This window comes from Mesoplodon bidens (genome assembly GCF_964165515.1).
Source record: "Mesoplodon bidens genome assembly, contig: HAP1_SCAFFOLD_1054, whole genome shotgun sequence".
Taxonomy (NCBI): domain Eukaryota; kingdom Metazoa; phylum Chordata; class Mammalia; order Artiodactyla; family Ziphiidae; genus Mesoplodon; species Mesoplodon bidens.
Window position 1 is genome coordinate 44,325 of NW_027671452.1, and position 14,056 is coordinate 58,380.

The 14,056-nt window shown below is 36.6% G+C and overlaps 1 protein-coding gene across 2 annotated transcripts; it reads left to right on the top strand.

The window, feature by feature from the left end:
* The first annotated feature begins 11,168 nt into the window (after positions 1-11,168).
* On the top strand, positions 11,169-13,732 carry LOC308611332 (MSL complex subunit 3-like). 2 transcript variants are annotated; one of them, XM_081260157.1, is made up of 2 exons: positions 11,169-11,537; positions 11,747-13,732. In XM_081260157.1, exons 1-2 carry the CDS (start codon positions 11,173-11,175, stop codon positions 12,969-12,971), a joined length of 1,590 nt encoding a protein of 529 aa, XP_081116283.1. In that variant the 5' UTR covers positions 11,169-11,172; the 3' UTR covers positions 12,972-13,732. The 2 variants fall into 2 exon arrangements, with proteins under 2 accessions (XP_081116283.1, XP_081116282.1); XM_081260156.1 differs by lacking the exon at positions 11,169-11,537 and having other exon boundaries at positions 11,756-12,972; positions 13,152-13,731.
* The last annotated feature ends 324 nt before the right edge of the window (positions 13,733-14,056 follow it).

The following is a 14,056-nucleotide window of genomic DNA, read 5'->3' on the forward strand; positions in this document are numbered from 1 at the left end:
TGCTCTGTGTGTAAAAGTGTATTTAACTGTATACTCATGATTCATGCACTTTTTCTTTATGTAAATTATATTTCAATGATATATTTGAAAATTACAAATGCTGTCTAGGTAGATGGTTTTAAGAATATATCTTAAATTTTCAGAGAGCAATTGTATGTAAGTCCAATTTTTTTTTAAAGACAATTTTTTCTAGCCTCTTAAATTGTTTTGTGTCCTGGAACATGAGAAATATCAGTTTTACATTTTATAGACAGTTCATTAGAAATTACTATGTGCACTATAAGTGAATGAGAAGTGTAGAACATCATTGTATTTGTGAAATACCACCTGGTGGCTAGCCCTATAGGCATCTCACATGACACAATCATATTTTATATTTTGGGAAGGATACAGAAGAGCTCAAATAGATAACAGAAATGGTTTCCCAATGAATACCTGACTGACTGAATCCATTAATCTGTCCCAGAATGTGGTTTTGAATATCACATTAAGTTGTAAGTTATTACTCCTATAAAACTATTTATAAGTTGCTAGAACACCAAAACTACTGGTGAGTAACAGATCAGGATGTAATAATTTACTTACAAATTTAAAAAATATTTTCTGTGCTATCATGCCTGCTGATACAGCATCTTCCATCTTAGCAAATTGTTTGGTAAAACATCTTCTAAGGATCTGAAATAAATTCTAAATATCATTGAAAAAAACGGCAAAATAGAATTGAGCCAGGAAATTGCCCTTCAAAAAGAAAGATCAGGGGGCTTCCCTGGTGGCGCAGTGGTTGCGAGTCCGCCTGCCGATGCAGGGGACACGGGTTCATGCCCCGGTCCGGGAAAATCCCACATGCCGCGGAGCGGCTGGGCCCGTGAGCCATGGCCGCTGAGCCTGCGCGTCCGGAGCCTGTGCTCCGCAACGGGAGAGGCCACAACAATGAGAGGTCACCGTACCGCAAAAAAAAAAAAAGAAAGATCAGATTTAACGTTAGGATACTTAAAGTTCTTGTTAAATGTTAAAGCAGTCATTATCATATAACTCTGGATGCAATATGAAATGTAGGTAATAATTACCTGGTCACTGAATAATGCCATAGGCCTTGTATGAGTAGCAGCAGGAAAGCAAGGGGATGGGCCTGAGGTCAGTGTGTCACTTACCAGCTGTGTTGCCTTGAGACCATTTAGCCTATCAAAAAAAAAAAAAGGAATAATATTGAACTCTAAGGTGTTTGATAAACATGCTTTAGAATTGTTCCTTTCTTTCTCTATGGCACTGTCACAAACAGGTAAAAATCTACGTGGCTTGATTAAAGATGTCTAATAAATGTTTTTGAAATGTTCCTACATTTTTATTAACTAATAGTTTAAAATATGGTTATGTGTTTGATCCTTGAGTTATAATCAGAAATGCTCTTTTTTATCTCTGGTTACTCCAATGACATGTATTATTCTGTGCAAATAATACATGTTCCACACAAATGACACATTTTATTTTATTTTTTTACTTCCCCAATTTTCTTATTATTACTTTGGTTTAAGGGTATGTTGTCCAAATATATCTCCCTGCATAAATGATAATTTTTATGATCCAATTATTGTTCCCAAATATGATAACTGGTTTCAAATTTATTCATCCATAGAGACTTATTTTTACTACAAGTACATTAATCAGTATAATGAATGCAGGTGAGCAAAACTGTAAATATGCTAAAGAAAATGCGAGGAAAATGCATAATTAATTATCTTATTATACAGTTTTAACTATTTTATCTTTTTTATGTATTAACGAAGAATAACAATGAATGGAAAACCTCCTGGAAGGAAATATGAATTTCACTATATTTATTCCTTCAGTAAAACATGTGTAGTGAATACCTACTTTGTGCCAGTAACGGTAATCTATTAAGTAGGAATGTAAAAGGAACTAAAGATAAGAATCTCTGTTTTAACAGAACTTAACATTTGTGTGAAGGAGAGAGAGGATAAATGAGTAACCAAATGAATCCATGTTCAGAGAGTGATAAATGTCATCAAGAAAATGAAACTGATGTGAATGACTGAAGATGGTGATACCAAGCAGGACCCTCTGGGGCTCCTGAGCACAGATTTAAAATTATTTTGTACTTAATTTATACAACTTTTGTTATATTTATATTTAAGCATTTAATAATTTTAAGGCTACTGAAAGTGATATATTTTATGATTTTATTTTTAATTGCCTGTTGCTTATATAAAGAAATACAATTGATTTTGTGTATATTGCTCTTATATTCCACAACACTGCTAAACTCATTTTTAAGATCTAGTAGGATTTTTGTACTTTCTATAGGATTTTCTATATAAATGACTATGTTACTTGCAAAAAAAGACAGATTTACTTCTTACTTTCAAATTTAGACGTATTTTATTGAACTTACATATATACTGTATTTTATGGTAAATTATGTTGGTTTTTCAAATGTTAAACTGATTTTGAACTACTGTGATAAACCTCGAAGGACCATATATTAAGCTTTTGATATATTTTTACTATGATTTGCTAAGATTTTGCTTTACAATTACATCTATGAACATGAAAAAAAAAAGAAGAAGAAGGAAACTGTTTTCAATACTGAGGTCAGAAAATGACATTTAATGTGACCTCACTTTTACTTAACCAGAGCAATTCCAGGGGAAACGAGGGGTGGAAATCCAATTGGGGTGAATTGACCAGAGAACAGGTGGTGAGGAATAGAGTCAATATGTATAGAGTATACTTCCTAAATTGCTCACTGTGAGGGGACTTCCCTGGTGGTCCAGTGGTTAAGACTCCAAGCTTCCACTGCAGGGGGCGCAGGACCCTGTGTATCATGTGGTGTGGCCAAAATCAATCAATCAATCAAAAAATAAAATGCTCACTGTGAAAGGGAGGAAAAAAATAGGGTGAGAAACATGAGCAAAGGTAGATTCAAGGTATTTATAACTGCCTTTTTGTTTCATCTTTTTTAAGGAGAGATATTCCTTTTGTTTTCTTGATAATGAAAATGATCTAGTACAATAGGAGATATTTAGAATTCTGATTGGAGATATTTCAGGAATGAATTCTCTAAGGGGCCTAGAGGGTATGAGAATTAGAGAAAAATTGGAGAAGTTGTACAAAACTTTGACAGGAACAGGAAATACAATTTTCCTCGTAAGAGGCTTGAAGGCAGGAAATACTAGAGGCTGATAGTGTGGTATTGCAGATATGAAGTATTTTAGGCGTCTTGCTTAGATGAATTTTTAAAAATGAATTATGAGGTAAATCTCAGAGGAGAAGCAGAGAATTGAATTATTCCAAGTTTATAAAGAGGAAAGAACTATTCTCATTAGGTAGGAACAAAAATTTCCTAGAAAAATGTAGAAGGACTAAAAGTGACATGTTTTATTTATTTATTTGATTTTTTAATACCCCAACCGTATTCGAAGTATTTAACAATAAGCATTCAGGATTTCTGGAATTCTTAGAAATCAAAGGAATACTTCAGCATATAAAATAATGACTAACCTAAGATTTTGAAGTGAATTTACTTCTTTTTAAATATAGATATAAAGACTTAGACTGAGTTTGTCTAACAGCGATACTTAAAATGAGACATTTAAAATTTCTTCTAAAATTAATTAGAGACGTTTTAATTCAGCAATTTTCTCCCCTATGAAAGGAACAATGTGATTTTGTCTCTTTCTGGGTTAGTTTCATGCCTGAGATTGTTGAACTATTCCTTTAGCCCTACTGCATCTGCCTCCACGACAGGCATGTGCTCCCAGAGATTTTATCTATTTTAATCTAATATTTTGTCTTTTGCATGTACTTTAATTTTGAAAATATATAAATAGGTCTAATACTAAACTTTCCTCTTTCTTGCTTTTCAATACCTCCTACTCTGTTTTTCTAATACAAATCTGCCTAATCTGTGTTCTAAGCTTTGCACATAATGATGTTAATCACATAATGATTTTAATCACAGTGAATTGGAAATAAGTTCAATGAACTAGGAGTAAATGATAAAGTAAATCATGGAGGAATGCAATCTCTTGTAGTCATTGAAATAAAACAGTATTTTTGAAGAGCTCCAAAAACCGGAGATTTTTGTTACAATGCTAGATGAAAAAGCATGACACAAATTACATTGAAGTACTGTTTAATATTTCCTATTTTGCTCCAAAAAACTTAAGCTAGCTTACCAAATCTCATATTATTGAGCACAGCAAAAATATATTAAACTTGGGAAATGATTAAAAAGGAAAAATTATTAGGGAAAATAAAGTGAAACATTAGCCAATTTTACTTCCAAAAATCTGTCAAAAGATGTTATATACATTTGCTGTATTTGGACACATAATTTACCCTAAGCATCCTCAAAAACAGGTATGCCTAATAAAAACCAAGTTCAGTTACCTAATTTAGAGCATCTGCTAGAGAAAGCAAACCAGCTGCTGCAGGGAAAGCCAGCTGAACTTGACACGTCACCTGCTAGACATTTCTGTGCTGTCTCAGACTCTTTTATCACTTGTCGTGCAAATTTAGTTCTCTTCAGTAGGAAGGGAGATGAAACGGAAGAGAAAAGTGTAACCAGCTTTCTGAAAAACACTATTGTCATAAATATACAACTGAAAAGAGACGAATTATTCTCTGGTTCATCAAGAGACAATCCCAAAGATCTCGACTCATTTATTTGCATTCAAATGAAAATTACCTCTGCTGCTGCTGCTGGTGATGATGGTGATTAACTACTGTCTCCACAATATTGTTTAAACAGAAAGTACAAGCCACTGATATGTTGACCTACAATCATACTCTCACTAAATGAACTATAGTGACCTTGGCATGGGAAGGATGCAGGTACAGCCCACAATTCCATGACCCCAAACCCTTGGGACCAGACATATATATTTTTTTAATTTTGGTAAGTAATACAACATATAAATTACGTGCTATGTTACACTTCATAAACAAACCTATTAATATTTCTGCAAGGAAACAAGTGGATAGTCTCACTTGGTTGGTTGAAAAAAGACTACAAATAACATAATAGCGTCACAGTTTAAAGCATGATTTGCTACCAAATAAATTTAAAAATTCTACAAACAAACTTAGTTTTTGCCATTTTTACTTTTTATTTAGGAACAGTAGGTATGGGGTCTTGACCTGAGCGTTCTGTGTAGGGTTGTTGTGAAAGTTAAGTGTGGGGTTTTAAGTCATTTGATTGACACTTGCTATGTGCTCATATACATTACGTATTTTGTCTGAGTTTCTGGCAGGCCCCAGGTCCCACCCAGCTTGCTATTTTTATTGCAAACAGGGAATGTAGAATATATATACATGTACGTGCAGCTGTTTTTCTATCTATTATTCATCTATCAGCTATCTACATACATACATAAAATATAAACATTTGATAGAATCTATTCTTTCTCTCTCTCTCTCTCTGTCTTTCTGCGTGTTTTAGATACCTTTAGAAACTCTACTTCAGAAATAACTGTTGATACTCTATTTGCAACACATTAGATTTCCCAACTCCCTATGATAGCATTTATTTCTTACTATTTTAACTTATTCACAAGATTTCCAACTGATCTGCACTAAAAACATAACTATAAAACTCTAAACAGTCACCATTATCAACCTCAAATAGTGCTCCTCATATTTTTATTAAAACTGATTTGACCTGATTCATTATACACATCAACTGAAGATTTATACACAGTTGAAGATCCACTGATAATGCTGAGTTTTTGTTGTGCTCCCCTGTCTGTGGTGAGAAATCTAATTGCATGTGTTTCTGCCTTGCTTAAGTCATTATTATTCTTGATAAATCCACAACAGTATGTACCAAGGTATATTTGCCAAGGAATAATGAGTCTTCTTTCACTATAATAGAACCCACTCCATTAAGGAAAATGCGCATTAGTAATGTGTTTTTTTGTGCCTTGAGTGAGGACTACATTATGAATCATTATTTCATTTTAGAGCAGATGATGTATGAAAAAATTCCAGGAAAACTTCAAGCCATCATCATTTGGGCTAATCCAAGTGATTCTAAAAAAGCATGTTAACATCACAATTTTACATGTAATGGACCAAGAAGAGAGAAATCTTGTTTCTCATTTGCAAGCCTGCTGTGATCAGCCCCCTACAGTCCCAGGAACTGAGGAAAATTGGCCAGAAATATCCTTTGGAAGGGGGTGAAGTGAAGTTTGCTGTCACCAAGGACATTGCCTCATACAGGGCAATTATTATGAATGGCACTTGCAAAAATGAGCTCTGGTGCCACTAGCATAGATGGAGCTTTAGACCGACTAGATAATTTGTTTAGTGCACTTACTCTTACATAGTTTTAGAAAACAAACATATCTGAAAAATCATATGAATACAGCTGTCTCTAAATGTCATTGAAATCATTTTTAAATGATTTTATAAGTAATGCTAATTTTTTTTTCTGTTTTCGAAAACATTGCAATGTTGAGTAAATTGCGATTTACTCACCTGAGCTTCACACAACCCTAGGAAGTAAGCACAATGTATATCACTGTATTACTGTGGAGGAAAGAGAGTGTGGAAAAATGAAATACCTTGCTTAATATCTCAAGCCAGGATTAAAATTCTAAAGGTCATGATTATAACTACTAAGCAATAGGTATACTTGTTCATCTCGAAAAAAAGAATCAGATTTAAAAGTATGGAGCAGACCTTAAGCTAGAGACACTTTTTGATATTAAGGCAAAAGTCTGGGATTGTGGAATGGAGATCAAATCAGAGTTTTAAAATAAATCAGTAAATCAAGTCATTACCTTTTTTAATCTTAATATTACACATATTACCTGATTTTTTTACTTCTTTTTATGTTTTCTACTCTTCCCAAAACCAATTTGGGCAAAAGAAATAGTGGAATAAGATAGACAGGAATAAGTAAGGGTTATGCTAAATTATAACACTACCTGAGTCAGCTTCCACTTCCAGCCCATATGGATGAACAGAGAACAGGTTTAACTAGTTGATAGTGCTAGAAAGTGAATAAGTAGTTGCCTGAGGGGAGAAAGGGCACAGGAAGGGGAGAAATAAATTTCAAAAGGGTATGAGGAAGCTCTTGGAGGTGATGATGTATTCAGACTCTTGATTGTGCTGATACTTTCACAGATGTAAAAGGGAAGAACTTAAGGCATAACTTTGAGAGTTATCTTCATATAACTGGCATTTGACATATTGAAAGTGGATGGGATAACCAAGAAGCTGTGAGTTTTGGAATTTTCATCTCCCTGGATATTGAAATCACTAAGAGTTATAGAAGCAGAAATTATGAGAATTAGACATCTAATCAAGAATTATAGTCATAGAATGAGAAGCCAGCTTGGGTATCTGAAAACGTCTGCAATATGAAGAGATACAGGATGGTTTACTCTGATGACAGAAGATGCAGACCTGAATGTTTTAAGGAAGAATAGAATAAGGAGGTTCTAGAAGTAGCATTGGGGAGCGAAGCACAGAGATTCAGAAACTAACAATTTAAAATCAATGAAGTGCACAGAAAAGGCACAGGTATATGAGCAGAGAAGTGCAGCGGGTACTGCAGAGTCATTGGATTTTACTGCATTTTTGCAGAAAGTTTTGTAGATTAAGATAGTTGAAGATTGTATTTGAGTAGCTTGGCTGTAAATTGTATTCCTTTAGACTCTATGTACCTGAAATTTACTCTCAGATTATGTCTGTTTTTCTTATTTTGAGGAAATAAAATTTTAACCCTACAGTTATGAAAAATCATTTTTCCAATATAAAAAGTTAACAGAACCCCGGGCAATAGTTAGTGTGTTGATTACTAATAGCCACAGAGAATTTAGATTACATTAGAGTTAACATCTGCATCAATCAAAGTTTGGTTAGCCAGAAGCAATAATATCTACTACTATACTGAAAAGTACTGGTTTCTGGTTCACTACTGTATTGTAAAGAGAGTAAATAAAGAACAAGAGAAGACATCACATTTTAATCCCACTAAGCCAAGTTGACAGTTTTATTGATTAAAGATCAAGAATTACCTATTTAGTAATATTTTCTAAATGACTATGTATTTTAGTCATTTAGTCTACAGAGCACAAATGCAACTGAAACCAAAGTATTAGTTGAACTAGAAAAATGAAAGTGAGCTCCACAGATAGCACATGAAAAAAATGTGAAAATAATTCATTCCAATGACTGATTCCTAATATTTGAAACTTCCACCAATAACTAGCCCAAAATGCACACATAGAAATATATGTGTTACTTTTATACATAATTAGCAACACCATAACATTATATAGACAAAGGATGAATATTTGTCTTATTACATAAGTGTCACACTATTGAATGAATGCTAGTATGATAACAGTTTCCACCTTAGGGCTCTTGTAGCTGGGATGTTATTCGCCAGTCTCTGGGCATGATGGGTTTCTTCTTGTCTTTCACCCTAGTTGTATGTCTATTACCTTAGTACAAATACTACTTATGTGAGTTACAGAGATTATTCAAACCATATAATAAATTCCATCATCAAATACCAGGATTCAAATTGATTCTTAAATTATAAGCATTGAAGGGATTTTCTTTGTCTTCTGTATAATTTTCCTTTCTGTCACAAAGTGCAGCAATACCAATATTTAGAGGCCTCCCCTGGATCTAATGGTTAGCTGTAGATGGTCTACTTCGTGGATCATTTTGGCAGTATCTTAATTCCATTCAGATTTTCCTCTCCAACCTAGCACCATTTTGAACTTCCTCTGACATTCCTTTAATTGTTTTTTGTCAAAGAATTTGCTGACAAGTTCTGAAATAAATTTTTATTATCCTGAGAAAAAGTTGATTACAAACGTAAGCCACTGCCATAAATAAACCAAACATTTTACCAGCTCAAGTTTCAATAAAATGTCTATTTTCTTATTCTCCTTTTAATTTGTTTCATGATTGCTAATGCTTAATCTAAACAAATCAATTTAGAGAATGTTCCAATAATGTTACCCGCTGATCTTAACTCTAAAATAAGCCAGAGATACAATGTTTCTGGTATGGAAGTATGAGATAGGAAAATACATTAAAATATTCCTTTGACTTAATGAGGATTTTTATGTGGAACTACATGTTGTTGATTGTTGTTTATTAAGTGTTAATGCAGAAATAACTTATATTTCTTTAAATTCAGGTGAATGCGGTAGAAAAAGGTGATATTTTATTTGCTTCGCTTCTGAGAATGCTTTACATGTGAATTTAGTGTATTTAGATAATTTCTAAGTTAAAGAGCCAATGAACGTGCTACTTCCAAGTAAAACTACAAAGATCACTTTGGATGGGTAATTTTAAGTATTCACTTTGCTTCAAAAATTGCGAGTAATAACTTAAAAATCAGACTCTCAAAACATAGGATGTCACAGGCAGGCGGCATTCCACATTCAGTGTTGTGTAGAAAAAGAAATGCTAGCCTGACAGAAAGGAAATGCTATGAGGTCACTATAAGAAAGAAAGAAAAATAAGGATGCATTGTTTAAAAGAATGAAAAAGTTACAAAAGTTCAATGTTTCATATATTTAGAAATCATATTCCAAAACCTATTTTTATTTTGGTATTTTTATTGCAGTCTTCCATTGCAAATAGGTAGATCATTAGAAGAATATAAAGCTAGGTCAGAATGAAAGATGGATTATGTTTATAGATTCAATTTTGAGCTGAGCTACATAGTATTGAAGATGAAAGAATAATGATTACTAATTTCAGCATATCACTTTAGAGTTAAGAGACCTTCTTAAGCGGTCTTATTTGACATTCAAAATGACCTTGTCTGATGGTCATTGATTTCATCCTCCTTTTACTAATGAAAAATTTGGAAGAAATATTGAGTAAATCATCTGAAATCATGCAGCCAATGATTACTAGAGTTTGGACTTGATACCAGGTCTCCTGAATTTGGACCCAAGGACTGTCATATATGCAGTGGAGAGAACGACCACTAGAGATATGAAAGTCTAAATAAATACCACTGCAGTTTTCAATGTTATGTATTCAAATTATGAGTGAAGTCTAGATTTTGTTGTTGTTCTTGCTTGGTGTTTTTTGTTTGTTTGTTTCTTGTCTATTCCAGTGGCAGGATCTCTTGCAATATATATAGTTTGGCCGCCATGATTCTTGTAGCATTCAGAAGGCAGCCTTACTGTTACTAATAATTTCACTGTAATTATACAAATTACAATTTCTCTGTGTTTACACTCTGATTTGAAAACAATTAGGAGGCAGTTAAATGATGTTTCGGTACCTGTAAAATTTAAGGGCCACTCTTTCGGGTTCTGCACCCAATTTTACCATGGGGAGGGGAGCTTCCCCCATACCACCAAGCAATTCTCCAGACACTAGCTGGGCATTCTACAATTCAATTCAGTTCAACTCAATTCATACACCATTTACCTGATCTACCCAGAGACAGCATCAGATTCCATAAGTTAAGAGGTCAGCCCTACCAGACTGCCCCACCCCACATACCTGAGACACCAGGCACAAGCCCAGGTGTCACCTGTGCTTCTGACTGACTGACTGTAGATCAGAGTTTCCCACAACCTCCTCCTTGGGTTCTATTATTTGCTAGAGTGGTTCACAGAACTCAGGAAACACATTTATTCACCAGATTACCAGTTTTTTAATAAAAAGATATAACTCAGGAACTGCCAGATATGTAGGGCAAGGCATGGGGAAAGGGTGGGAGCTTCCCTTCGCTCTGAGAGCACCATTCTCCCCAAACCTTCACACGTTCACCAGCCCAGAAGCTCTCCCACACCCAGTCCTTCTGGATGTTCGTGGAGGCTTCATGACTTAGGCAAGATTGAATAACTCATTGGCCATTGGTGACTTCAATTTCTAGCCCCTCTCCCTTCTCTAGATGTCCTGGGGTGGGACTGAATGCTCCAACCCTCTAACCACAATGTTGGTTCTCCTGACAACCAGCCCCCATCCTTAGGTGCTTCCAAATGTCACCCAGTTGTGTTAACATAAACCCAGTTGTGGCACAAAAGAGCTTGTTATGAATAACAAGACGCTTTATGGCTCTGAAGAGTTTTTTAGGAATTGAGGACAAAAGACTAAATATTATCACAAAAATGCTACCATTGTTCTTATTTATCAAGAAATTCCTCTTACGATGAGCAAATGAGCGCGAGCGAGGGCATGAAATTTAAATTCCACTCAGGGGAGAAAGTGCTGTGCTTCGAGCCTGACCCCACCAAGGCGCGAGTGCTGTACGATGCCAAGATTGTCGATGTTATTGTTGGGAAAGACGAAAAAGGCAGAAAGATCCCAGAATATCTGATCCATTTTAATGGTTGGAACAGAAGCTGGGATAGATGGGCAGCTGAAGATCATGTCCTTCGTGACACCGATGAAAATCGGAGATTACAGCGTAAATTGGCAAGGAAAGCTGTAGCTCGCCTGAGAAGCACAGGAAGAAAGAAGAAGCGCTGCAGGTTGCCTGGTGTGGATTCTGTCTTAAAAAGCCTCCCTGCTGGGCCTCCCTGGTGGCGCAGTGGTTGGGAGTCCGCCTGCCGATGCAGGGGATACGGGTTCGTGCCCCGGTCTGGGAGGATCCCATATGCCGCGGAGCGGCTGGGCCCGTGGGCCGTGGCTGCTGGGCCTGCGCGTCCGGAGCCTGTGCTCCGCAACGGGAGAGGCCACAACAGTGAGAGGCCCGCATACCGCAAAAAGAAAAAAAAAAAAAAAAAAAAAGCCTCCCTGCTGAAGAAAAAGATGAAAATGTTGAAAACTCAATAAGCAGTTCTTCTGATGACAGTAGTGAAGAAAAGGATGAAGAAATAAGTGAAGAAAGTGATATTGAAGAAAAGACTGAAGTGAAGGAGGAACCAGAGCTGCATGCAAAAAAGGAAATGGAAGAAAGAACAATAACTATAGAAATCCCTGAAGTTCTGAAGAAGAAGCTTGAGGACGATTGTTACTATATCAACAGGAGGAAACGGTTAGTGAAACTTCCGTGCCAGACCAACATCATAACTATTTTGGAATCATACGTGAAGCATTTTGCTATCAATGCAGCCTTTTCAGCCAATGAGAGGCCTCGTCACCATCACGCTATGCCACATGCCAACATGAATGTGCATTATATCCCAGCAGAAAAGAACGTTGACCTTTGTAAGGAGATGGTGGATGGATTAAGAATAACCTTTGATTACACTCTCCCATTGGTTTTGCTCTATCCATATGAACAAGTTCAGTATAAAAAGGTGACTTCGTCCAAATTTTTTCTTCCGATTAAGGAAAGTACCACAAACACTAATAGGAACCCAGAGGAGCTCTCTCCAAGCCCACCTTTGTTGAATCCATCCACACCACAGTCCACAGAGAGTCAGCCCACCACAGGCGAGCCAGCCACCCCCAAAAGGCGCAAAGCCGAGCCGGAAGCCTTGCAGTCTCTGCGGCGGTCCACACGCCACTCGGCCAATTGCGACCGGCTGTCGGAGAGCAGCGCCTCGCCCCAGCCCAAGCGCCGGCAGCAGGACGCGTCTGCCAGCATGCCCAAGCTGTTCCTGCACCTGGAAAAGAAGACACCCGTTCATAGCAGATCATCCTCACCCGTTCCTCTGACCCCTAGCAAGGAAGGGAGTGCGGTGTTTGCTGGCTTTGAAGGCAGAAGAACTAATGAAATAAATGAGGTCCTCTCCTGGAAACCTGTACCCGACAGTTACCCCCCAGGTGACCAGCCACCTCCACCCTCTTACATTTATGGGGCGCAACACTTGCTGCGATTGTTCGTGAAACTTCCAGAAATCCTTGGAAAGATGTCCTTTTCTGAGAAGAATCTGAAGGCTTTACTGAAGCACTTTGATCTCTTTCTGAGGTTTTTAGCAGAATACCATGATGACTTTTTCCCAGAGTCTGCCTATGTTGCTGCCTGTGAGGCGCACTACAGCACGAAGAACCCCAGGGCGATTTATTAAGGTTTTGATGGTTCTGGAAGAACAGCTTCTCTATCTAGCTTTGCACTCTCGGTTCCCGATAAAGAACTAGGGAGTTGGTGGGCCTTCCTTAGAGCGAATGCGACACCCGCCTTGGGGGGGTGTGGCAGAGGCGGGCCCATTTGTTTGAGTTGCTTACCTACCGTAGTTATTTCTGTTAAGGATTACTTCCTAGGTACCTGAACGGCCTCCAACATGTGACCCTTGCCACGGTACATGTCATCTGTGACGGCGGGAAAAGAGCAGCTGTGTTCACAGTGAAATGTTCACGAAAGTGTGCGTAGGTTGGGCTGTTTCAGTAGACGGAGTTACTTTTTAGCAATAACCACATTTTTAAACTATTTGTTAGCATTAAACAAAATTGTTTTGCAAACCGTTTTCATTCTTGTGATGAGGCTGAGCAACAAAACATTAGTTTTACTTGGAAACCGAAAAGTAGTCCCAGAATATTTTAGAGGGGGTTGATATTGATGGCAAAAAGAAAATTTGCAGCTATACATTTGCTTGTTACAGTTCCTTTTCTATAAAACCTTATTTTTGGTGATCTAAATAAAGCATTGCCTGAAAAAAAAAAAAAGAAATTCCTCTTGTCCCATTATCTCTACGTGGCATGACAAACATTTGTTTACCAAGCATTGGTTCTTCCCATCTCCCTATAAATTGTCTTCCTCCCCTTTGGAATCCCAGACCCCTACCTCTTCTCCTTAGCTCAGCATGGCACACAAGCCTTAACTGCCTGTCTTGAATCCTCTCAATTCTATGTGAGGCTCCATATACACAAAATTTCATTTTTTTCTCCTGTTAATGTCTTATGTCAACTTAATTAGTAGACCAGGCAAAAGAACCTACAAGAATAGAGGAAAAATGTTTCCTCTTCAACAGTACTAATATCAATTTTTTAGTTATGGACATTGTACTATAGTTTTATAAGTGGTTATCACTAGCCGAAGTTTGGTAAATGTTACAATGTAATCGATGTAGTACTTTTGGAACTTGCCATAATTACATAATTATTTCAAAATACAAAATTGAAAAAAAATTCTCAAATGTAAAACAATGTTTCTTCT

Bases quoted from the DNA above. Each gene is read 5' to 3' on its own strand.
- LOC308611332 (XM_081260157.1), top strand. From the start codon at position 11,173: ATGAGCGCGAGCGAGGGCATGAAATTTAAATTCCACTCAGGGGAGAAA. The intron at 11,538-11,746 runs GTGGCGCAGTGG...AAAAAAAAAAAG, and splicing joins CTCCCTGCTGGGCCTCCCTG to CCTCCCTGCTGAAGAAAAAG.